The 26957-nt window shown below is 41.5% G+C and overlaps 1 protein-coding gene across 8 annotated transcripts in view; it reads left to right on the plus strand.

Annotated features, from left to right (window-relative positions):
* Positions 1 to 26957, plus strand: part of NCOA6 (nuclear receptor coactivator 6) — a 103921-nt gene that overhangs the window by 72881 nt on the left and 4083 nt on the right. For 6 of the 8 annotated variants that reach the window (XM_058562853.1, XM_058562855.1, XM_058562851.1 and 3 more), the window contains 6 exons: positions 2254 to 3370; positions 5897 to 6018; positions 9214 to 12189; positions 15192 to 15260; positions 18010 to 18046; positions 22328 to 22476. In XM_058562853.1, coding sequence (XP_058418836.1) covers positions 2254 to 3370; positions 5897 to 6018; positions 9214 to 12189; positions 15192 to 15260; positions 18010 to 18046; positions 22328 to 22476 — 4470 coding nt within the window. The remainder of the gene's footprint in view (positions 1 to 2253; positions 3371 to 5896; positions 6019 to 9213; positions 12190 to 15191; positions 15261 to 18009; positions 18047 to 22327; positions 22477 to 26957) is intronic. The other 2 variants (XM_058562856.1, XM_058562859.1) reach the window with 2 other exon arrangements.

The raw sequence follows: 26957 nt of genomic DNA on the forward strand, positions 1-26957 counted from the left end.
TTTTAAATCTCTCTATATTGGGGCTGGCCCGGTGGTGCAAGCAGTTAAGTGTGCGCGCTCCGCTGCGGTGGCCCAGCGTTCGCCGGTTCAGATCCCGGGCGTGCACCAACGCACTGCTTGTCGTGATGCTGTGTTGGCGTCCCATATAAAGTAAAGGAAGATGGGCACAGATGTTAGCTCAGGGCCAATCTTTCTCAGCAAAAAAAGGAAGAGGATTGGCATCAGATGTTAGCTCAGGCTGATCTTCCTCACATAAAAAAAAAAACAAAACTCTCTATATAGTACATGTTAGCTTTGTTTATGCTGAGTGTCTTGAGTTCTGGTTTACAATGTAGTGTTTGAAGACTAGCCTTCAATCAGTATAAATTTAATGCCAACAGTGTACTGTATATAAGAAGAAATTTTGGAGGAGAAATAGGGTGGAGCAGAACGGCTAAAAAATATTGGTAAAGCAGTATTGTATAAGCCCAAACTTCATGTGTTTGGTTGCTTAGGTACCACGTGACTGATCCTCTTACCCTTTCTCATTCGGGCAGCTTGGATCGAGGTAGTACAAATATTTTCTGAACTCCCATCCCCACTTGGAGTTAATTTAGTTATGTGGTTCCAAATTTAATTGTAAATCACTAAGGAACAAGAAAAGTCCTAACTTAAAAAAAAATGTAAACTACCTCTTGGAGGGTGAGAGAAGGGTAGGACAAACTGCTTGACTTTCGCTATCTGCTAATGCGAAACTACATTCCTGCGTCATGTGACTTCATGTTTTCTATAAGAAGTTCTAAAACAGTGATAAAACCATTCATAATTCCTCCCCAAGCACAGCTATTTTGTATTTTTATATGGTGCCTTCCACATGCACATATTGTTTTGATTTCGCCGTTTATCCCACCTAAGATAGCTCTGCTCTTGTCTGTCATTTTCTGTTCTCTAACCCTACTTTATTTCTCCTGTTAGCTTTTACTTCTTTCTGAAAAAATGCTTGTCTGTTTGTCATTGTCTCTTGCCAACTAGACTCCAAGGAGTCAGGGATTTGGTCTATCTTGTTTATTGATAATACCTCAGCACCAAAAGTGCCTTGTGTGTATTAGGTACTCAATAAATAATTTTGATTGAATGAATCTACAGTGGTGTATTCAGTGCATATAGTGTATAGTATATATTGGTCATGGAGTTCAAGTTAAGGGTTTATAAGGCTGGTTTAAAAATCTTCTTCGGGATTCAGGAAAACTCTGGACAGTGTGAACAAGGGACAGTTTCTCCCCTGCCTCCCTGAGCATGGACTGGCCTCATAACTTCATTGTGGTTGCCACTTTCTAGTCCCCATTTAAAACTGAAAAATAAAAGGGAGATAAAATAAGCTAGAAGGTGGTTATTCAATAAAAAGGAGAGATAATGCTATAGGAAAATCCCGAAGACTCAACAATGAGTAAACACTGCAAGCCAGGCAGTGTCCTTTGTCTAAATTAGAAATAACTGAGAAGAATAGAACATATCCCATGTAGTGCAGCAGAGACTGCCACAGGGGAGGGTCACTGAGGTTTTAACATCCCTTGTTAACTATCCTTTGTCTGCAGCTTCTGGGTTGCCTGTCAGTTGACTCCCAGTAGAGGCTCAGCTTCCAGATCAGGATTAAATAATTTTCACCACGTTGGGGCAGAGGAGACCTATCCTTAGGAAATATTAGTTGTTCTTTTCTTTTAAAGTGCAGCATCACTTTAAAGATAGCACACACATAACCTTTGAGAGTCATAGTTTGCCAAGAAACATTTTTAAATGTCTTCTCAGCATTAAGGTTGTCCTAAGAAGATACATCACATTCTTTGTTTCCTTGACTCATCTAAAGCAGAGCTTATTTCACTAGCCTACAGTGCTTTTCATTAATTTTCTACTTCCTAAGGTAGCTACAAGTCATTTTTAAACAATGAGATGCTGCCTTTCTCTTTATTTAATCTGAAAAAAAGGAAACTTTATTGATCTTCAAAATGTTGTCTTTAAGTTGACAAATAGGAATAAAGAAACAGTTTCTCCGTCTCTATTATCTAGTCATTAAGAATGTAAACAATTATTCCACAGTCACATCTTCATATTTTAAAAAATCCACAGAAAGTATGTCAAGCACAGCACATTTGTTTATGCTGGTTAGTGGATATATGGGTGATGGGTGTTTTTCTAATTAAGGTAATTTGAGTATCTTTATATCAATAAGATAATATTTCTTTCTGAAACTGTGCTTTTTTTTTTTTTTTTTTTAAGGTGGCCAAGGAGCTGGTCCTCCTCAAAATCAGATGCAGGTGTCCCACGGGCCACCAAATATGATGCAGCCCAGCCTCATGGGAATTCATGGCAACATGAACAGCCAGCAGGCTGGTAGTTCTGGGGTTCCTCAGGTGAACCTGGGCAACATGCAAGGCCAGCCCCAGCAGGGCCCACCATCTCAACTGATGAGCATGCACCAGCAGATCGTGCCCTCCCAGGGCCAGATGGTCCAGCAACAAGGAACCTTGAACCCTCAGAACCCTGTGATCCTTTCAAGGGCCCAGCTTATGCCACAGGGCCAGATGATGGTGAACCCTCAGAGCCAAAATCTTGGGCCCTCGCCCCAAAGGATGACCCCACCCAAGCAGATGCTTCCCCAACAGGGCCCACAAATGATGGCGCCACATAACCAGATGATGGGGCCCCAGGGGCAAGTTTTGCTCCAACAGAACCCAATGATAGAGCAGATCATGACCAATCAGATGCAGGGGAATAAGCAACAGTTTAACACTCAAAACCAATCCAATGTCATGCCGGGACCAGCACAGATAATGAGGGGACCAACTCCAAACATGCAAGGAAACATGGTGCAGTTTACGGGACAGATGTCAGGACAGATGCTGCCCCAGCAAGGGCCTGTGAACAACAGTCCATCTCAGGTTATGGGGATTCAGGGACAGGTCTTGCGGCCACCAGGGCCCAGCCCACACATGGCCCAGCAGCATGGTGATCCTGCTACTACAGCAAATAATGATGTCAGCTTGTCTCAGATGATGCCAGACGTTAGCATGCAACAAACCAACATGGTCCCCCCCCACGTGCAGGCCATGCAGGGAAACAGTGCCTCGGGAAACCACTTCTCAGGCCATGGGATGCCTTTCAATGCACCTTTCGGTGGAGCGCCCAATGGAAATCAGATGTCCTGTGGTCAGAATCCAGGCTTCCCGGTCAATAAGGATGTCACGCTAACAAGCCCATTGTTGGTCAACTTATTGCAGAGTGACATCTCTGCAGGCCATTTTGGGGTAAACAATAAGCAAAATAATACCAACGCAAATAAACCGAAGAAGAAGAAACCCCCTCGGAAGAAGAAAAATAGTCAGCAAGATCTAAAGTAGGTTGTGATAGTTTTACCTCAAATCTTATTCATTTATTTCTATGTGAACAACTTTTTTTGATGGAAAATTTTAAACATATATAAAATTAGGGTAGTATAATGAAATCCCCCTGCTTCAATAATTATCAACTCATAGCCTGTCTTGCCTTCATCCATGCCCTCCCCATTACCCTTTTGATTACTGTAAAGCAAATTCACTTTAAATATTTCAGTACGTACCTCTGAAAGATAAGGACAGTTTTTTTTTTATGACCACACACTACCATTAGCACACCTAGAAAAACTAATACCTCATTCATATTCTCACATATCCAGACAGGGTTCAAATTTCCCTGATTGTCTCAAATTAATTTTTTTACAGTTTGTTCAAATAAGGAGCCAAACAAGGTTTATATAATGCAATTGACTGATATATGTCTCTTATGTCTGTAGTCTCAGGGGGGTTGTGGCACTCAGAGCCTGAAAAGTAGCCAGTGCTACCATGCTGCAACTCCACAGAGAACTTCAGGCTTATAGTGGCTGTTGGGGAACCAGAGAGGACAAAGTGTGTTTTGGAAATAAAAACTGCTAATGGAGACTCCCTGCTGTCTCTCAAATAGAAGTGGGTTTTTGTATAGGTGCCTTTCCTTTAAAGGCTCTTTATCATCCCTAGAAGCTTAAAACCTCCTGCTCAGATGATTGGACCTTTTAAATCAGTTACCCTTTCAATAAAGGTTCTGCAGGTGAGTTATTTTGCAAGATCACAGCAGGAAGGGCAGTTGATTTATATTTCATTTCCTGAAGCTAAGTGTTAATTTAAATCATGGTTTTGGCTTTGATAAAATGTTTCCAGAAGGAATATTGATTGAACTGGATTTTCTGCCTTTAATCACAAAACTGGAATTCAGAGATGCTTATTAGGGAATAGTTAGTAATGAATGTAAAAGGAGTTAATTGAAATAAATTGCTACAACTATAGAAAAGAATAGGAAGCTTTAGTTAAACAAGCATAAATGTTCAAAACAAAACCAACTACCTTTCTCCCAGCCTTCCCACAACATTTCTTTGATTGTACTCTAATATTATACTCACTTGCTGCTTCTTGACTCTCATAAATTAAGTCAATAATTTTATATTAACAACCTATATTTTCCTGAATTTAGACTTAATAAGCCCTTTAATTATCTAATTTTTCCAATAGCTCTAAGTTAAATTCTTTACTGCTGTCAAGCTGTGGATATAATGTTTTTTGTGGTGATATATATTCCTCCCAGTAGTCTAGAAGTAAAATTGCAAGGTTATTCAGTTGCCATTAGTATGTATTTTTGCTGTGTTCCCTAGCCCTGAGGGAGATGGCTTACTTGTTGGGGCTACAAATTGTTTCATGAGCCTTATACACCATCAGGGCTCCTAGGAAAGGGAGACAGTAGGTTTAATAGGAAGAGCACCTGCTCCCAGCTTTACCACTAGCTCACTGTGGAACCTTGGGCCTGTCTCTCATGCCTCTCTGGGCCTTTGTTTTCTCATCCATAACATAAGGTGGCTGGATCATATATCTGAGATTTTTTTAGCAGTATAGTTCTTGAAAGTAAAGAATACTACAGAATCTTTGCCTATAATTTGAAGTGAGAGAGAAGTCACATAAGGAGCAAACCGATATAGGCATCTGGATGTGCTAAGGACCTACTTCAGGTTCTAAATTTCCATGTGCTGAGGCTTTTAAAGTGGATTAAGGTGAGGCTTATGAAACTACACAGAAAACAATGAGATAAAATGCTGTCTAAAAGTGAGTGACCAAGATTAGGGCAAAGGGAAACTAAAGGTAGGAAAGAAAGGTACAGGTAGGAGTAAGATTACAGACAAAATGAGAGATGTGAACACACTGGTTCTTTGGGCATGTGAGTGTTAGTAGATAACATTTTCTTTTCCACTAAAAATTCTAAGCTACGCTCAGTTAAGATGAAAGCATCTCAAAGCCTATGGGAATGTCTGCAAATACTCGTTCTGCAGCAGAATTAATTAACTTTGTTCTGGTATTCTCTGTCTTTCTTTGTTCTCTGAATACCATTTTCATCAGGCAACCTACAACTTCTTGCGAGGTGTTATGAATTGTTGGAGCCGTCACTGTAATATCCACAAAAAAGAAACAGTCTGGATTCCCTGGTTGAATTTGATAGCTACATCAAAGATAGTGTGGTTTCACAGGAACAGTACTTTCTATTATTGATAGCCCAAACTATGATCAGATCTTAAAACATCTAAGGAATGGATGATTACATGAAAATCATTATATCCGAAATTTGTAGAAAGCACTTTGAGTAAATAGCCATGCTATTAGATTAAGTGGATTTTAACATATAATGATATTGCTAGATTATTTTTTATGCCAAATATTGAATATTTTGTCAGACTAGAGAGACGTAAATAATGGTAAGGATGATAATGCAAGCAGATTTTAGTTCTTCAGAAATAGGGGAGGGGTTAAGCTAAGTTTGTGTGTGTAAAGTATATAACTTACTCTCAAATGTGTAATTGATTTTTTAGCACCCCAGATGCTCGCCCAGGTGGTCTGGAGGAGGCCGATCAGCAGCCGTTGCCTGGAGAACAAGGAATTAACTTGGACAACTCAGGCCCTAAACTGCCAGAATTTTCAAACCGACCACCAGGTGATAAATTGTTGGCTAAAGATTATACACTTGTCATCATTTATACACATTACAAAGCTTCTCTTCAAGGAAACAGTAGTATTTTATTTTGTCTCCTAACGAGGCTACTTTAGTGATTTAATGTGTCTAGTATTTGGAAACTTTGCCTTGGTATTGTTAAAAATTTCAAATATAACTTCTGAAGGTATGTGTGTGTGTGTGTGTGTGTGTGTGTGTGTGTGTGTGTGTGTATTCTGCTCATATTAGTCTTCATTATTCTAAGTCCTCATAAAATCAGACTGAAATGTCAAGTGCCTCTTTATTCTTGTCAATATCAAGGTTCTAGTTGGCATCAAAATGAAATAAGATTAAATGGAAAGATGTTTTCACTCTAATCCTGCTTGCCTGCCTTAGCTGCAGCCTTTCCTACTGGGGCTTTCTCAAAGCAGAGAACAGGGTTTAAAATAAGATTTAAAAAAAAAATTTATTATGAATCTTTAAACATAAAAAATACATAAAGAATCATGAAAGAGACACTCATGTACCTACCACCAAGCTTAATGATAAATAGGACCAATATTGTTGAAGCCCACTGTGTTGTACCCCTCTCTGATTATTTTATAAAATAGTAATATCCTCTAAATGGTGAAAAATTATGTTGAAAAGGAAAAAGCTCCTAAAATTCATTCATTCCAACCTAGGTGTTATAAAACTAAGGCCAGCTGCCACAATATCTCTATACCTGGTTACTCTGGGCCTGAGCAGGGATTTGTAACCTTATTCCCCTGTGACACAGTTGAAGACACACAAGCCTGTCACACTTAGGCAACTCTCCCCTGTGTGTACAAAGGATTATGTTTTGTTTCTTCCTCACAAATTATTCCACCTCCTTTTTGGCATGTAAGTGAGAGTGATGTTATTTTAGAGATAAGCTTTAATCCATCCTTAATTTATGTATTTTAAAGGTGAATCAAGAAAAAAAGGTAAACCCATCATCATGATGCATCATGATGTCAGTACTTTGTGTTATTTATTAAAAATTGTTCAGGGACACTACACTTCTTATCAGTGAGTTGCAGCAGGACAATTGAGGCTGGGAGGTCACCAGTCTTTGGCGGTATGTCCAGAAGGTGTTATGAACAGGAAGTACTGTCTTGTACTGTCTTGTACTAGCCCACTTCTCTTCTTCACTACCAGCCTGGCCCCTAAAGGCATATGAGTTTGCATCCCTTGATTAATAAATTTGGTTTTTCATAATGTTATAGGCACTGTGTGTGTCCTGGCTTTCCCTTAACACCATTCTGTCATGGTAACCCCAATCTGTCTTCTTATCATTAGTGCCCTTTGGACTGCTACCTCCAGCTTCTGGAACTTTTATAGCAGCCATGCCTTTAACTCTTTACTTTCGAGAGGCTGCTGTAATGTCTATTCTGCTTTCTTTGGGATTTACTGATTTTAAAGATAAAAGGCATTTGTATCATAGCCCTGACATCAAGGGGCTTCTACAGAAATTACAATTTTCTTAACATGAAAACCCGAATTAAACCTATAGGAATGCTGTGTGTTGGCTTTATAAATGTAAAGCAGTTACTTGGGCCTAAAACAAAAAAGGATTTAAAAAGAATCCTCAAAACTGGATTCTGGGGGCCGGCCGTGTGGCGTAGCGGTTAAGTGCGCATGCTCCGCTGCTGGTGGCCTGGGTTTGCATCCCGGGTGCGCACCGATGCACCGCTTGTCAGGCCATGCTGTGGCGGCGTCCCATATAAAGTGGAGGAAGATAGGCACAGATGTTAGCCCAGGGCTAGTCTTCCTCAGCAAAAAGAGGAGGATTGGCATGGATGTTAGCTCAGGGCTGATCTTCCTCACAAAAAAAAAAAACAAAATTGGATTCTGCACATTGTACTCATTGGTGCCATGGAAATCTTTGGCCAGAAGACATTAATTAGCTATTGAGCACAGGGTCTGACTCTGTGGATCAGCAACGTTTGGTAGCTGCTCTGTGAATATCTTGAGCCAGCATTTCTTCTGACTGCCAGCACCAACCATTCTTACTCCTGCACCTTCTTCAAACTTTTCTAATGTATTTTTCATGCAACAGTGGAATAAATCAAATGGATAAATGAAATTGTATCTCAGCTGTATGCCCACTTTTTCCCACTGAATCATGTTTATTCATGGTTAATTTAATGATCTTTCCATCCTTTCTGCTGATTGTATAAGGTTTGGGTTCTAAAATGCCAAGTAAAATCTTCACAAAAGAAAGAATCATTTGAGATGTTGCCTTCTGCAAATCTGTAAGGCATTGTGCCTCAGAGTTCTTTTCCCAAAATTACTTTTTATTCCTGAGGGCTCTGCTTCTGGCTTACTTAATTCTCCAATTGTGGATTCCTAGAAAATATTTCTCCAAATACAGTTTTACATGTAAGAAGGTAAATGGAAATTAATATCCATAAAAACTTCAGTGCCCTCATTTTATTTTCAACGTGTGCATCAGCTTCTGTTAGCTCCTACTATTTATTAAACTGATTTATGTTGGAGGGGCAGTTTAATTCAGTTGAGTTCCCCCAAAGGACTGACACTGAAGGATGCAGCATGGTGTGTGACGCCAGTGGATTGGAGTAATTAATCTCTCTTTCTTAAGAAATTGAACCCTAGAAGTTTATATTTTACTTTTGTTGAAACAATGAAAAGGCTATCTCCGATGCTGGCGTTTTCAGCAAAACCAAGTCTTAAAAAAATTAATCTGTGCTAACAGAAAAGGTGAATCCTAAATGCTTTACTTCATTCATGAGTACAGTGAAATATTGATTATGCCTGAATGAGACCCCAGTGCTGGGTGGTCAGTTACTTGCTGTTGATGGAGTTTTTCTCATTTCATCTGAACATGTGGCTGGTATAGACTTGGCCACTTTCAGTACATAGCACAGAATGTCTGTCTATTAGAAGCTTAATACAGTAATGTCTCATTCAGAGCCTGAAGACTGAGGAGCTCCAGGTTCTTGATGCTTTGCTTTTTGCTTCCTTAAGCAGTTTGCTTAAGCATTTGCTTATGACAAATAATGAGGGGCTGCCCCTGCCCCCCTGGGAGTGGGCATGCCTGAGCTGTTTGTGCACAGTCTGTGCCACCTAGATGAGTATTGCTTGGCTGTACTCTAAAGATAGCAAAGCTTTTCTTGCTGAAAATCTAACTTCCCTGGTTTTGGGGGCTCGTTTTAGGTTATCCTTCTCAACCAGTTGAACAGAGGCCACTTCAGCAGATGCCTCCTCAGCTCATGCAGCATGTGGCACCCCCACCACAGCCGCCACAGCAGCAGCCACAGCCACAACTGCCGCCGCAGCAGCAGCAGCAGCCACCACCTCCCAGTCAGCCACAGTCTCAGCAGCAGCAACAACAGCAGCAGCAGCAACAAATGATGATGATGCTTATGATGCAGCAGGACCCCAAATCAGTTAGGCTTCCAGTCTCCCAAAATGTTCATCCCCCAAGGGGCCCCCTAAACCCAGATTCCCAAAGAATGCCCACGCAACAGAGTGGCAGTGTGCCTGTCATGGTCAGTTTGCAAGGACCTGCCTCTGTGCCGCCGTCACCTGATAAACAAAGAATGCCAATGCCTGTGAATACTCCTTTGGGAAGCAATTCAAGGAAAATGGTATATCAGGAGAACCCCCAGAATCCTTCCAGCTCACCACTAGGAGAGATGTCCTCACTCCCTGAAGCGAGTGGCAGTGAGGTACCATCTGTCTCGGGAGGCCCAAATAACATGCCTTCACATTTAGTAGTTTCCCAGAATCAGTTAATGATGACAGGGCCAAAATCTGGACCATCACCCCTTGCAGCAGCTCAAGGTGCAACTCCCCAGCAACCCCCTGTAAATTCCCTGCCCAGCTCTCATGGCCACCACTTTCCAAATGTGGCCGCTCCAACCCAAACATCTAGGCCTAAAACACCAAACAGAGCCAGCCCCAGACCCTATTATCCTCAGACACCTAACAACCGCCCTCCCAGCACAGAACCTTCAGAAATCAGTCTATCACCAGAAAGACTCAATGCCTCCATAGCAGGACTCTTCCCCCCACAGATTAACATACCTTTACCTCCTAGGCCAAATTTAAACAGGGGCTTTGATCAACAGGGCTTAAATCCAACAACTTTGAAGGCTATCGGGCAAGCACCTTCCAATCTTAACATGAATAATCCTTCCAATTTTGCTGCCCCACAGACTCACAAATTAGATTCTGTGGTGGTGAATTCCGGAAAGCAGTCTAATTCTGGAGCAACAAAAAGGGCAAGTCCAAGCAGCAGTCGCAGGTCTAGTCCTGGTTCCAGTAGGAAAACCACCCCAAGTCCTGGGAGACAAAATTCAAAAGCCCCTAAACTTACTCTGGCCTCTCAAACAAATGCAGCGCTGTTGCAGAATGTGGAGTTGCCAAGAAACGTATTGGTCAGTCCTACTCCTTTGGCCAATCCCCCTGTACCTGGGACCTTCCCTAACAACAGCGGGCTGAATCCTCAGAATCCTACCACGCCTGTGGCTGCAGTGGGAGGTGTTCTAGAGGATAACAAGGAGAGCATGAATGTGCCTCAGGACAGCGATTGCCAGAATTCCCAGGGTAGGAAGGAGCAGGTAAACGTTGAGCTAAAAGCAGTCACTGCCCAAGAAGTTAAGATGATTGTCCCTGAAGATCAATCCAAAAAGGATCAACCTTCAGATCCTAACAAACTTACCAGTGTCGAAGAGAACAAAAATTTGGTGTCTCCTGCTATGAGGGAAGCACCAACATCGTTAAGTCAACTTCTTGACAACTCTGGAGCTCCTAATGTGACCATTAAACCTCCTGGGCTTACAGATCTGGAAGTAACACCTCCAGTAGTTTCTGGGGAGGACCTGAAAAAAGCATCTGTCATTCCGACACTGCAAGATCCGTCTTCTTCTAAAGAACCCTCTAATTCCCTAAATTTACCTCACAGTAATGAGCCGTGTTCAACCCTTGTGCATCCAGAATTGAGTGAGGTCAGTTCTAATGTTGCACCAACCATCCCTCCAGTAATGTCAAGACCTGTCAGCTCTTCCTCCATTTCTGCTCCCTTGCCCCCAAATCAGATAACTGTTTTCGTAACTTCCAATCCCATCACAACTTCAGCTAACACATCAGCAGCTCTGCCAACTCACCTGCAGTCTGCATTAATGTCAACAGTCGTCACAATGCCCAATGTGGGTAGCAAGGTTATGGTTTCTGAGGGACAGTCAGCTGCTCAGTCTAATGCCCGGCCTCAGTTTATTACACCTGTCTTTATCAATTCATCCTCAATAATTCAGGTTATGAAAGGATCACAACCAAGCACAATTCCTGCAGCACCACTGACAACCAGCTCTGGCTTGATGCCTCCCTCCGTTGCTGTTGTTGGCCCTTTACACATACCTCAGAACATAAAATTTTCTTCTGCTCCTGTACCACCTAATGTCCCCTCCAGTAGTCCTGCTCCAAACATACAAACAGGTCGACCCTTGGTCCTTAACTCACGAGCCACCCCTGTCCAGCTTCCTTCCCCGCCTTGTACACCTTCTCCAGTTATCCCTCCTCATCCCCCTGTCCAGCAAGTGAAAGAACTGAATCCAGATGAGGTTAGTCCTCAGGTGAGCGCCTCATCAGATCAGAGCACTCTGCCCTCTTCACAGTCAACCACAATGGTTTCTCCCCTTTTGACTAATAGTCCAGGTTCCTCTGTCAACCGGCGAAGCCCAGTCTCATCTAGTAAGGGCAAAGGAAAAGTGGACAAAATCGGCCAGATTTTGCTGACCAAGGCGTGTAAGAAAGTTACAGGCTCTCTTGAGAAAGGGGAAGAGCAATATGGTGCAGATGGAGAGACTGAAGGCCAAGGGCTAGAGACCACAGCTCCAGGGCTCATGGGAACAGAGCTGGACAGTAAAACCCCAACGCCCCCAGCACCCACTCTGCTAAAAATGACCTCTAGCCCCGTGGGCCTGGGCTCCACCTCAGCAGGACCCAGCTTACCTGGCGGTACTCTCCCCACCAGTGTACGCTCAATAGTAACCACTTTGGTACCCTCTGAGCTCATCTCTGCGGCGCCGACCACAAAAAACAATCATGTTGGCATAGCATCTGAGCCACTTGCAGGTGGCCTAGTGGAGGAGAAGGTGGGATCCCATCCAGAGCTTCTACCCAGCATAGGTATGTACTCGGGGCCTGGCATCTTCTCCTCATGTCAGTTTTTTCATGACTATCCCACAAGAGAAAGCATGACTCCTTTTCTACTTGGAGGAAGAAGAATGGGCTAAATGGCAAGAGTGGTAGTTTCACTTATTGGAAGTACATTGGGAAATATACTTTTAAAATCTCATGTTAAGTTTACATTCATTAACGTGGTTCTCTCTCAGCTCCTGAAATGATAATACCTTTCATTTATATAAAGTTTTTCATTTTACAAGTAAGCATTTTTACAATTGTTATCTTAACTCATCTTCATACCAACGTGTCAGGTAGCCCTAACCCTATTCTATGAGTGAGAAGATTGAAGCTCAGAGAAGTTCAGTATTTGTTCAAAGTCTATACTGTGAACCTCCAGTTTGACATTGTCCCTTAAATGTGAATAGCAGGTTCTCCTTACCGTGACAAAGACTTGCTCTCAACAGTTTCAGAACAGGGTTCCCTTAGCCCCTTCTTCATTGTACTCTATTCCAGGGACTATTCCCTTCTGACTGGCTACTCCAGAGGAGAGCTTTCCAGAAAACCATGTTTCATGGTAATAGACACTGAAAGAGAAAGTGGTTGAGAGACAGATAGGCTTGGGTTGGTATCATCATCAGCATTTACCAGCTGTATGGGCTTAGGCAAGTTACTTGGCTACTCCAAACTTCAGTTTCCTCCTTTGTAATGTGGAGACAATATTAGTTGTAAGAATTCAAAGAGATAATGTATATAGCATGCTTAGCACAGGGCTAGAATATAGTAATCATTCAACAAATGGTAAAAGATTATTACCGGTTTCTTTTTGATGCAATCTCTTTATAAATTAGACCATTCCATTCACGTATATGTAGTTCAGATTATTTCCTATTTACTGTTAGGGTGGGCTACTGATGGAAGCATAAGTGTCCTTATACATCCTTCCTTCCCTTCACATGTACACACACACACACACACACACACACACACAACACTCCTCCTGCTCCAAGGCTTGAGCGGTACAGAAGCTCTGTTTCCCCAGAGTGGGATCAGTCACACACTGCCAAAGCTGGCAAGGACCTTTGCTATATCTTAGGCCTGCTAATAGTGCCTGTCTTGTTTATGCAGCTAAACTGCTTCCAGTGCCTACCACTGAGTGGTAAGCACCCAGGAGGAGGGGCAGAAAGAACACAAGCTTCAGGGTACGACCAGAGCTCAAATTCTAGCTCCACTAGTTACCAATCACAGTTAATTCTAGCTCCACTAGTTACCAATCACAGTTGGATAAATTCTTTAACCTCTCGTAAGCCATGTACTTTACCTGTAAAATGGAGATTGTGATTTCTACCTCCCAGAATTTATACAAAGATTCAATGAGAGGGCTTAGCATAAAGTGGCCAGCACACTGCCTCACACAGAATTCTGGAAAGGTTAATTTCCGTTCTCTCTGCCTCTTTACTTGAATGCTAGAGATACAGGGAGGAATAAAGGCCCTTAAGGAGTTCGCTGCCCTTGCAGGAGACAGACTTTACAGGGCTGGTTGCTTTAGGTTTCTGGTTCTAGTTTTGTTGATGTAGTTGAGCCCTAAGAATTAAAAAGAAACCTGATGTGCCTAAAATATATTCTCTGCTGTTAAATGTTTCCATTCTACATCCTTTCAGAGAACTTTTCCCTCAGGTCTGAGAGAATAATGATGAAGTGATTAAAAAATATTTTTTTCTCCATCATATATAATCCTAGAGAAATATGTGAGACTTGGGGAGATGAACTAACAGTTGGAAAAAGTCTCAGTTTTAGTTAAGATAATTCCATTCTTTTTCAAGGGGCTTCTATGCTTTTACCTTGAAGATGTGAGAAACCAATACTGGAGTTAAAAGTAAAAGTATAGTTTTAAGCTTTATCAGATAAGCATCCAAAATAAATGCTTAACACAAATGCATTATTGATTACACAGGGAGAGAAATCTACAATATTCATAATTTCCGCAAGAGGTTAAAACTTACTGTTGCAGAGTTTATCTAGGATGTTAGACTAAAGTGTCAAGATGGGAGGACATACACTTGAGTGATTGTGGCATATCTATGTCCTTAATCTTTACTGTATGGTCCAAGAAGTTTCCATTCTAGAGTACATTGTATATTCTATTCCATTCCTCTTCAAGGGCCTAAGTTCTCTCTGTCCTTCAAAGCCTAATTCTGATGTTTCTCCCTTTAATGTACCTTCAAATTTCTTAATCTAGAATTGTTCTCCCTTGCTTGGACTCCTATAACACTTTATACTTGATGAATAATCTCCTTCATATAACGTCACAGTGCACTCCAGTGTACCACTTGTGTATATCTTATCTTTAATACTAGACTGAGTTCTTGATGGACAAGAAGGATGTAATTCGATCTCTAAATGTGCTTGGCACAGTGCCTTGCCCCTAATAAGTTCTTGGTAACTGTTTGTTAGATAAGTAAGTAACATATCAAATTGATTTATTCATTAAGTATGAATTGAATACCTGCTTTATGTCCATCACTCTTGCCAGGTGCTATAGAAGAGTACAAAATAAATTGTATGATTCATTTTAGATCTCAAGGCCTAGTCTTTGGAGAGATGAGACAGAATTTTTTAAATGCTAAGGTGAACTGTGTAATTGTTCCTCTGAAAGTGGTTTGGGTTGTCTACTAAGGTATGCTTTTGGGTTTTTTAGAGTACTGGACAGAACTTGACCCCAAGAAGCAAAAATTATGGGTGCTTTTGTTCTCATGGCTACCTCCTTCCTTGATCTTTGTACACACAAAAAGGAAAAACAAGTATCCCTAGTTGTATTCTTTCTTAGTAAACGTTATAATAGTTAATTTTTTAAGTAAGTTTTGAAATGTACTTTCAAGGCCAACTTCAAGTACTGCTCTCTAAGAGTACATGTATTTCACCAGTTACTTAGCCCTTGATTCGGTCAATGCTTCCTGTTTTGTTTAGAAAAGAAAGTAAAAGGCCTGTATTTTTTTTTCTTGTCTTAGCCCCTTCACAGAGTTTAGTCCCAAAGGAAACTTCAGCTACAGCACTGCAGGGGTCTGTTTCCAGACCAGGTAAGGCACACTTTGGAAAAACTTCTCAGTGTGGAATGGGTTAAATGTGAAGGAACTACTGCTGGTCCTCAGTGCGCCAGGAAATGGCTGAAACTATCTTATCCATTTGCTTTAGAGTAGACTTGGGTTGAGTGGCAGAGCTTGTGCAGTACTGTTTGAGGTTATTTTCCCCCTGACCAGCTTGCTCTCTTATGCATTCCTGGTGTCAGCCAGGGAACTCAAGAAGGGCATCTCAGTGCCCATTGTCTGTCTGCCAACCAGCCGTGGGTGGTTTCCATTGCAGAGTTTGCCCTGTTCCATGACCCTGGCACTCGTAGCTGGCAGCTTTCTGACTAGCATATGGTAACTCACTGGGGTGACAAGCATTACTGCACCAAGATAATAATTGCATTATGACAGGAGTGGAGGCTTGTTCTGAGAACCTCTGCTACAGTGAGGTAGCCATTCCTCCAGGGAGTGAAGAGTCATTTCAGTCATCTCTGGATGGCATTAAGTTTCTTCCCATGACTAAGATATTGCACTAGGGATGGTGTTTCTGGAAGGTGGAGTCCATGGTAATCTGACAAATAACTGCTGTGGGATGCTGGGTCAGTTCTGAACACATGAGGATCTTGATGGCAGTAATAGCACACTGCCTTCATAAATTAGACTGCTGAAGCCGATAAATATTGTAGATATGTTACAGTTTAGTCTTGCCTGGCTCTTTGTCATTGTAGGTCATTGAAGGGTAGAAAAAAAAATTGAGGCATGACTGCTTTCCACAAGGAGGTTAGAATCTCATTGACAGTACGGTTCACACACTTGACAAAATTAGTAAGAAAAAAAGCAACAATACAACCATGTTTAATTTTATGAGTCTAAGCCAGTAAAAGTAAGGTATAACTTGTGATTATTTTAAAACCTGCTTCAGGGTGCTGTGTCCTACATGATGGATAGGACTTTACACTGCACACTCTGGATAAAAACAGGCCTCTGAAAAAAATGGATGAGCAAAAAACATTTCAGCCACCCAGATTCTTCCTTTGCTGCCAACTGCCCACATGATACCTGACATTGTGCTAGTATCTGAGAAGGGTAGGAATGGAGCAAATTATTCAGAGAAGAGGTCAGATGGTAAAACTCATTTTTGGTGAGAAAAGGAACAACTAGAAGGGGGAATGAAATTCCATTTCCTACTCCAGATCCTTTCTCCAGAAAATGGGCTTTACCATATCGTATGTTCTCCTTCTCAGAGTAATTGGCTGAAGAATCCTGTTCCTTTAAAAGGTTTGGCTTCAGTGAATCTCCTTAAAATACCCCCTAAGCCATTAAGTGCCTTCACCAAACTCCTTTGATATCCACTTATGTGAACTAGCTGTGATAGTGTTAAAATTCTCAAAAGCATTGAATTTTGTTTCAAAAGAGCGAACTAATCAAGATTTTTTTGAAATCAACCTCTTTTGACTTGAGCCATTTTCATTTTTGAGCACATATTACCTGAGTTTCTTTGCTCCAGAAGAGCCAGCAAGGCAGCAGAGTCTCAGTGAGTTGGTATCTCTTTCTTGTGGAGGGGTTCCCAAGTTTTATGAGTTAGATATGGGAAGCTAAATAGCAAATGAGAAGCAAGGATTCTCTCCTGCCAGCATCTTGCATTGAAGGCAGAGTAGTGCAGCCTCCTCACACAAAGGCTGCCTCAATATGAGCATCATAGCAATAATAATAATAGCTAACATAGAGTTATTACTAAGCAGCAGGTGCTGTACTAAATTTTTTATATGTATTTCATTTAATCTTAACTTTGAAGGGGGTAAAGTGGTTATCCCCATTTTTTAGATGAGGCTTTGAGCACAGAGAGGTCAAGTAATTTGCTCAAGATCACATGACTAATAAGCATTGAGGTCAAACTTGTAACCAAGGCGCTCTGACTTCACTGCCTTCAAGGAGATTACCATGTAATCGGTAGGGTGGGTTAGACATGTACACTGAGTCTAAGGTGCTGAACTCCCTAAAAGGGAGGACAGGTACAGGTACAGGGCTGTGGGAGGCCAGAGGCAGGAGACGTCCCTGCTATCTGGTGCATCAGGGAAGGTCTTTTGGAAAAGATGGAGCTGCCTAAAGACATATAATGGAGGAAGAAGATGTTTTTCTGTTGTTACTGAGAAAGAAGTGCTTGGTAAACCCACAGGATGCTCATTTAAGCAAAACCCTGCTAGACAAGCTACTGAGATTTTCCTTTCTTAGAGGGCATTGCTGGCAAGTTGCAAAAGAGGGAACATGACAGGGTCTCTAGGTGATATCTCAAAGCAAAGCAGTCTGCCCTCTAAAACTCAGTGAGGAAGTCCTTCTGAGGAGAATGCATCCTAAATAGATGTTTAAGACATTTGAAGATTGCTGTCTTTAAAAAAAAAGTGTCAAGAGGGTAGAGATATTCTAAGAATGAAAACAATCTCTCCTGTTTTACTAACCTAGTTATAGCTGGGTGAAGTATGAACCAGGCAGTGTGAATTTAGTTCTGTTGATCCAAACAGGATTATTTCACAGTGCAGAGTAGAAATAAAAATAGACTGAGTAAGTGTCTTACGCCCCAAACAACCGAGTTGTGTCCGTGCCAGCTCTGTCTGTATACCATGTAGGGTGAGGATCCTGCTGGCCACGGAGACATCTTAGCCTAAATAGGGCATTCAAAATTCTCATAGACACTAGCTTCTCCCTGTGGACATATATACCAGAAGCTCCCACATCTCATTTCTGTCCTTTGTATTTTTTACAGAACTCGAGGCAAATGCTGCCATAGTCTCTGGACAAAGGTAAGATGAGCATTTCTGCAGAGTTAGCTTGAATACGGCATAAGCCTCTTTGAAGGGTATCAGCTTTCTCAGCCTTTAAACCTCTCCTCACCTTGTCCTTTTTCCTTCACTCTTTGTACCAGTCTGTTTTTCCTGCTGAAGTAGGGAGCTGTCATGAGTCCTAACCCCTCAGAGGTAACATTTCTCTTAATAAAACTTGGTAGCTAAGTTTGACCTTTTGTGGTTGTTTTGAAAACTGAATGAGATAACATGTTCAGCACTCAGCATAGTGAGTAAATAGTAAATGTTCAATATATATAGTAAATGTTCAATATACAGGAGCTGCTGTTCTTATTGGCATTAATAATAGTCTTTGCAACACCTTCTGAAGTGTATTTGTTTGATCCTCAAGGCAAGAGAGAGAGAAAGGCAGGCAGGGTCTGACCCCGAAACCATGCTTTTTCTGTTTTTACTACGTTGCCTCACGTAACCTAACAAAATGAAATACAACTGTGGCTTCAACCTCATTAGCCCTATGGAGAGGAGTATTACTGTTTTCCAAGTCATTCCTTTTTTAGTGCAGGAATGTACTAGATAACGTTTCAAAGAATTTATCATATTTGTACATCAATTTAGTTTGTAAAACACCTTCACAATCATTTTCTCATTTAATCTTCATTCAGCTCTATGAGGTGGTAATAATAGCCAGCATTTATTTGAATGAGATTCCATGCCATATGCTGGCCTCCAAGCCCCCTAGATGTGTTATTTCATTTAATTTTCACAGTATCTATGAGGAAAGTAAGTTCTGTCTTACAGATAAGGAATCTAAAGCTCAGAGAGGTTAACTAAATTGCCCAAGGCCACAGATTTAGGAAATGGTGAAGCTGAGATTCAAACTCAGACCTTTTGACTCCAGAGCCCTCACATTTAACTTAGGTATTGTGGCACACATGATGGGGATTTATAGATCGAGAATCTGAAGCATAGAGAAAGTTAAATATCATGGCCAATAAATGCATAGCTAAGACTTGACCTCTGTTCTTCTGACTTCAAATTTATTGTTATTCATACTACACTACTCTGCCTGTCCAGCTTTATTTGGATTGGGCTAATATGTGAATTCATTTGCATTTCTCAAGCATACACAACTATGTGGCTATAGAAAGAAGGTAATCAGACCAAAAATACCCTGTGGGTGTTTGTTTCTAGAGCTGTGTAAGCACTGACCATATAAACACCAGGACAGTATTGCTGTGGCTTTTGTTTTGCCAGGAGAAAGAGGCACCTTCATTAGGAATCTTCCTTCCTCAGAAGCTTTGAAGCATTTTCTGGGCTCCTAGGCAGAAAGCCATCCTCACCACCTCTAAAAGGATGTGTAAATCCCCCTGACTTGTAATTCCACCCCAGCTCCTGTCTTACTTCTCCTTGACTTGCCTTGGTTTGTGGGGCATTTGTTAGATATAAAGCTAGAGTAGTGAACAGTGTGGCCAAATTCCCAGCCATAGTGACAGTAGCAAAGGGTCTTCTGGCAGGAGTGAGCAGTGGAGGGGCAGGAATAGTTGATAGGCCATGGTTCATGCCCTTAAGGAGCTCACAATCTAGTGGAAAGACAGGATGTTAGAATAAAACATGCTGTACAGTCTGATGGGTGCTCTAGAATGCCAGATACAGACTGTGAACTGGAAAGTCAGAAGAGACAACTCCACCTGGGGAGTGAGGTCATGGAAGACTTTCCAGAAGAGGCATCCCTTTGACGAGTTGTTTTCTGTGTTTTGTTGCATTACAATTGTTTCAGTTCCATGCCTTACAAGCAAATTTAATCAGCTTCTTTTTTTCCCCTAATCATTTAAACATGCTTTTTTTCTTTTTTTGTGAGGAGATCAGCCCTGTGCTAACATCTGCCAATCCTCCTCTTTTTTTTGTTGTTGTTGCTGAGGAAGACTGGCCCTGGGCTAACATCCGTGCCCATCTTCCTCCACTTTATATGGGATGCCGCCACAGCATGGCTTGCCAAGCATTGTGTTGGTGCACGCCCGGGATCTGAACCGGCGAACCCCGGGCTGCTGCAGCGGAGCGTGCACACTTAACCACTCGCGCCACCAGGCCGGCCCCTTAACATGCATTTTTTGAACCATGAAAGTAGTAAAAAGTTTATCAAGGAAAACCTGACTTTGAGGCTGGCCTGGTGGCGTAGTGGTTAAGTTTGGCGTGCTCTGCTTTGGCGGCCCAGGTTCGCAGGTTTGGATCCCAGGAGTGGACCTAAACTACTCATCAAGCTGTGCTGTGGCGGCAACCCACATACAAAATGGAGGAAGATTGGCACAGATGTTAGCTCAGGGCCACTCTTCTTCACCAAAAAATAAATAGATAGATAGATAGATAGATAGATAGATAGATAGATAGATAGAGCCACTCTTTCTCACCAAAAATAGATGGATGGATGGATGGATGGATGGAAGGAAGGAAGGAAGGAAGGAAGGAAGGAAGGAAGGAAGGAAGGAAGGAAGGAAGGAAGAAAGAAAGAAAAGCAAACTTGACTTTTCCAGCTTCTAGAGGCTTACATTTTTTGGCTTATGGCCCCCCACTTCCTCCGTCTTCAAAACCAGCAATAGCTGGTCTAGTCTTTACCACATCGCTACCTCTCTGGCGATATTATCTGTAGATAAATCCCGTATCATTTCATTCATATGTGGAAGATAAAACAACAACAACAAACAAACACATAGGCACAGAGAATAAATTGGTGGTTACCAGAGGAAGAGGGGGAAGGGTGAAAGGGATAAAAGGCCACATGTGTACAGTGACAGACGGCACCTGGACTTTGGGTGGTGAACATGATGTGGCCTACACAAAAGTTGAAATATAATGATGTGCTCCTGAAATACATATGTTATAAACCAGTGTTACCTCACTAAAATTAATTAAGTTAAAAAAAAAGAAAACTTGAAATTCAGATCAGAGAATTACAAAGAAGAAAATTACTCGCCCATAAACCAGCATTCCTATGACTCAACAATATTCAGTGTGTATTTTTTATTTCATCTTCTTCTAGTCCTTTTCACAGAGTATGTGTACAGATAGAGAAAGAGCATTTTCTATATAAACACTAGATACAGTGTTATATCTATATATAAACACTACCCATTATACATACACACATATATATCTCACACCCATTCATTCATTTGTGGTTACGTATACACTCAATATATATTATAATGAAAATGGGATTATACTGTTCATAATGTTGTAGCATTTAATGTTTTAGCATTAAATAACCTTCTGTAACATGATTTTTCCTGACTGCATATGGATGTGCCATGTTTTAGTTAACTTATTTACTATTGTTAAGGATTTAGGCCTTCTGTCTTCATTAGTAAGAATAACATGCTTTCACATCCTTGTGTGTAATTAGAGCTCTGTAAAAAGATTTGTTTTTTTAGGCACCTAGAAATGAAATTGCTGAGCCAGAGGATCACACCAGTGTTTCTCAGCCTCAGCATTATTGACAGTTTGGACAAAAATAATTCTTTGTTGGGGGAGGGGGAAGCTGTCTTACGCATTATAGAATGTTTAGTGGCTTCCCTGGCCTCTACCCAAAAGATGCCAGTAGCACCCCCCACCCTCAGTCATAGCAATCAAAAATGTCTCCAGACATTGCTAAATGTCCCCTAGAAGGCAAAACTGCCTCCTGTTAAGAACCATTGGGTTACACAGTTTACACTCCAGTCAGGAGTTTTTGCTCCTAACCCTCAATAATACTGGATATTACCAATTTAAATCTTTGCATACTAAAAAAAGGGGATTGAGGTTGGGGCAATCAATATACCCAGCGTGTATTGTGAATATATTCCTATGTACATTCTATAATGTGACTTGTAATATGCCATTATCTGACTCTACCGGGCTCATAATAAATGCCAGTATTATATTAGTAATTTCCTAGACTTTAGGTACTATTAATTTTTGAAGGGGAATATTATTATCTTAGGAAAATAGGTGAGGAAGTTTGGGAATTTTGGTCCAAGTTCTTGATGTCTTCTACCTGTTTTTCCACAATTTCACTAGCATTATGCTTTAGTATTTTATTTTTACTAATGAAACAAGCTAGACTCACTTTTAAATTGTCAGTAATATAGAAGGTAATTGTGCTCATTATCCCTGCATGGAATATTTTCTCTCCAGAATAATTATGTAGTTCTTAATCTCCTACCTTATAAATGAAACTATCTAAAGAGCCCTTTTTTATGTGACTTGATTCCCTCACCTCCGTGGAAACTTTCTGCTTCCTTCTGTCAGCAGTGAGCCCAAAGAGATAATTGAAAAGTCAAAAACCCCCAGCCGAAGAAACTCCCGAACTGAAGAGCCAACTACGGCTTCTGAAAGTGTGGAAAATGGACATCGTAAGCGATCCTCTCGGCCTGCTTCAGCCTCCAGCTCTACTAAAGGTTAGCAGTGGAGAGTGGGTGCTATTTGTGGGTCAAATAGAAGAATAGGGTCCTTATCACAGCAGCAGAGGACTTTGTCCTTCATCTTTGCCTCTATTCCTTAAATTTGTCAGGCTGCCTTGACTTCTGCTGCTTGTTTGGTTCTTCCTTTATTTGTTAGTTCATTTAACTGTTTTCTGCATATGTACACAAGAGCAGCAAGCACTGTTGGAAAAAAAGAACATAACAGGGCAGATTGGATCATGATCACCACTTCAGATAGGTCCTCAATATGGCCCAGCCATCTTTCTATGTTTCTGTGGCCAACTGTCTTTCCCACTCTCTACTCTTTTTAAACCTCTGGCCCCTATTTTCTCTGTTCTCTTTCAGCAGAGACTCTCACATCTTCACAAAGAAAATAGAACCCCCTCAACTCTCACTACCAAGACATAAATCTACCAGTGTCCTCCTTTGCTCCTACTATAATAGAGCAGCTGTCCCTCCTCAAGTGTAAGGCCAGTTCCTCCACTTGTGCCTTTGATCTCATCTTCTCTGACCTTCTCAAGAACCTTACACTACCAGTTTTCTCTTCTTTATTGACTCCCATCTCCTTTTTGAATTAACTCTGCCCTTGGCTTCTGTAACCCAGAACTCTACATAATTTTCTGTCTTCCCCTCTGGCTGCTCTTTCTCAATCTCTGTACCCAGCCGTTAGATGTTGGCCTTCCTCAAACTTCGATCCTGAGTCACCTTTTCTCTTCAACTTATATTTTCTCCCTAACTGATCTTATTCATGCCCCCCTTCTTTAGTTACAGCCGTTCACAAATGACTCATGAATTTTTATTTCTCGTACAGACCTCTAGAGAGCTTAGACAACTGCATGTACATCCTTAACAGGGCCTCAAACTCAGCATGTCTGAAACCAGACTTGTGATTTTTCACCCCCAATGTCTGGTCCTCGCCGTTGTTCCCCATCTCAGTGAATGGCACCACCATCTGTCCATTAGGCAAGTCTTCCTTGGCACCTCTGTCCCTTACCTTCACATCTAATCCATCACAAAAAGCTGCTGATTTTATCTCTGGTGGCCCAAATTCATCCACTTTTCCCCATCTTCACTGTTGCCCTAGCTTAAAATTATTCAATGATTTACCGTTGTAAATTAGGATTAAACTCTAAAAGCATCAACGTGGACCACATGATTTTATGTGGTCTGGCCCCTGTCAGCCTCTCCCAGCCTCATCTGACTTCCCTTAGCAACTGAGACATACCATCCTCATCCCTCTTATCACAAGCTTGTGTATGTTACACCTGTTGCAGGAAATGTTCCTCCCTCTTTCTTCCTCTCTGCTTTTCATCAACTTCCTACTCTTCCTACTTAGCTTAGTTGTCACTGCTATGAGAAATCATAGCACCGTGTTCTTCTCCTTCATAATACCACATTTGTAACTTGAAGTTATGTCTATGTATGTGATAGGTAATTAATATATACACTCTATTAGGGCAGGAGATGTCTGGTTTTGCTCACCACTGTATCCCTGGTGCCTAGTATGATGCCTAATACAAAGATATATAATCAATAATTATTAAATTAATAACCGTCTATCAACTATTTATTAAGTACTTACTACATACCAGGCTCTGGGGATATATGATGGTGAAAAGACAGATAGAGTCTCTGTCTTCATCACATCAATTATGTACTAGCCGAAAGGACAGACTCTAATACAGTGTGTTAAATGTTAAAGCTATGATAGCAAAATTACATGGTACTGTAGGAGCATATGCTCCTCTGCCAAAGCTTTCTGGAGAAAATGATGTTTAAGCTGAGACCTGAAGAATGAGGAGGCATTATCCAGGCTATGGGAGTTGAATGGAGTTTTCTAGGCAAAAAGTACAGCATGTGCAAAGGCCCAGATCTGAGGGAGGGTATGATACTTCATCCTGTTAGGAAATAACGCTGAGCTTGAATAGCTCAGGTTGGGCAAGAGCTGGGATCTTGGCCAAGTGCGTGATATCAGCAAGGCTGCTGAGAAACAGTCAGGTACCATTGGGATCCCAGCTTGAAGGACCAGGGCAGGTTGTGGTGCACCAACACCAGACACCAGACACTGACCTGAGAACTTAGCTGTCATTTGCAGGTCATATTTCTGTGCAGGAATTTCATGATGCCTCACAAGAGCCTCTGGGAGTAGGCCACAGGTCTATAGATCATACACAGGTAAAGCAGAGGTGTAGACGTCACCTTACCTCAGCCCGCCAGAGAGTGAGAGGAGAAGTTGGGAGGGCCCTTCTCTCCTCTCCAGACATACTGTGTACACCACAGGTGGGGTCCTCTTAGGTATCCCCTCCTTGGATACAGAAATGAAACCAACAACTTTCTTCCTCCTCCCTGGGAATCATCTCCTAGATAGAAACTTGTTTGGAAGGAAGCACACCTTTCAGTATATTGAGTACTAAACTTAGAGCACAAAAGGAAAGATTCCTGGAGTTCTATGGGAAAATCTGCTTCCCCTCAATCCTGTGTATTCTTTTAGCCCCTCCCTTTCCCAAAGGATCAAGGTCTTCTAGGCTCTAGAATATGGTATCTAATTACCTTTAAAACAGAAAAAAAGTGTTGGCCTTTAGAGATGTTGCACACCAGATTTTTGGAAACTTGACCTGAACGCAGAGCCTCAAGACACTAAAGGTGTCATTTACAGTGCACCAGAAAGAATTCATCTAAGGAACAGCTGCTACAGTTAAGAAGAGATGCCCAAATTAGAGTCACTCTGTAGAGAACTGCCAGCCAGGAAAAGATGGAAAGCTGAAACCTGTTTTAGAAGGAGAGTGGGGAATAGGCCTGTATTCTTAAACTGGACATTGTCCCAAGGTGGTGGTAGTCATGTTGGAATGCCTGCCCCGTCCATGCTTTGAGGCTTAGCAACTGGCTTAGGAGAAGACATAATGACTCCCAGGCTTTGCGACCTTGCACGGAGAGGTGCTGGGTAAGTGTCTCCCTAGAGGATGGCAGAGCTCTGGCCAGATCCCAGGAATCATAGTCATGTATAGATCTCCACATCAGCCTCAAGCCCTCAGGCTGTCAGTCCTTAACAGTCCTAGGGTAAGTTACCTTTTAAATCAGAAATGAGTGCTGTAGCTCTTTTAGTTTTTAAGTGTTAGAGCTCTTGGATCCAAATTAAAGAATAAATATGCATATTATTTGGCCTGCTATGTTATATCCAAAAATGTGAACCAAAGTCATAAAATAACTTTCTCTGTGTTTGAACTCATACCTGGGGAGTGATCACAAAATATCAACCTAGTTTCTAAAAATTTATGTGCCTTTGGGGTGGGCCTGGTGGCGCAGCAAAGTGCACGTGCTCTGCTGCGGTGGCCTGGGCTTCGCAGATTCCGATCCCGAGTGCACACCGACGCACCGCTTATGAAGCCATGCTGTGGTGGCATCCCATCTAAAGTAGAGGAAGATGGGCACTGATGTTAGCCCAGGGCCAATCTTCCTCAGCAAAAAAGAGGAGGATTGGCATCGGATGTTAGCTCAGGGCTGATCTTCCTCACATACACACAAAAAATTTATGTGCCTTAAACTTGGAGACATATGTAGTGCTGGGTACTTGAAACATCTTCCTGCAGCATCATTACTTCTTAAACTTTTGAGGGGAAAAAAGGGTTTTGCCTTTTCACACTCATAAGATTTTGATCATATATGCACAAACAAAATCAGAAGCATTCTTTTTTTCATGAAAATCTTGAAAGCTGAGAAATATTATGAGTGTTTATAATGAAAAGTATTGCTACTTTTATATTGTCGGGGATCCATTGAGATTAATCATGCTCCTGCTGTGAGAACAGAGTTTGCTTATGTCATGCTGGCCAAGGCCTACTAGACTGCCAGTTGGAGCAGGTGGGATGAATGATTTCTGGGCAAGTCCAGGGAGGCCGACATTGTTGATAGGTCACTCTCTAATCTGTTGTTTTGTTTTGGGTTGCTTGAATTCCCCCCACACACACTTTTAATTACAGACACAAAAATTGGCTCCCACAAATCAGTGAACATCTTTTAAAATTGCACTTGATCAGGTGTGTTGTTTACAAGTATGCAAATGAGTAGTTCTGCTTCCTGACCTGATGAGTTCCCCATTAACACAGAAATGATTTTTCTAGTTTCTCTTGTTATTCTTTATTTACTCATCTGTTTATAATACTTGTTATGTTATATTTTCAACTGGGAAAAAAGATCAGTAGTTAAAAACATGAAGTTCAATGCATAAGTTTGAAACCAGGGAGGATATGTTAATATGAGAGAAGTTCAGAGCAATTTGTAATCATCAGCCACTGTGGGTATTCCTAGGGTGTCCTAAGATGCTCTGACAGCAAAGTAAGGTGATAGCCCTACCCTGCCCACAGCCAGTGACTTGAGAAACAATAATCCAAAAACAGAGTATACAGATATACTTAAAACAGAAGTGTTATTATTGTGGAAATACCAGTGAGCACAATTAC

The sequence above is a fragment of the Diceros bicornis genome, chromosome 19 (assembly GCF_020826845.1).
Source record: "Diceros bicornis minor isolate mBicDic1 chromosome 19, mDicBic1.mat.cur, whole genome shotgun sequence".
Lineage (NCBI taxonomy): Eukaryota > Metazoa > Chordata > Mammalia > Perissodactyla > Rhinocerotidae > Diceros > Diceros bicornis.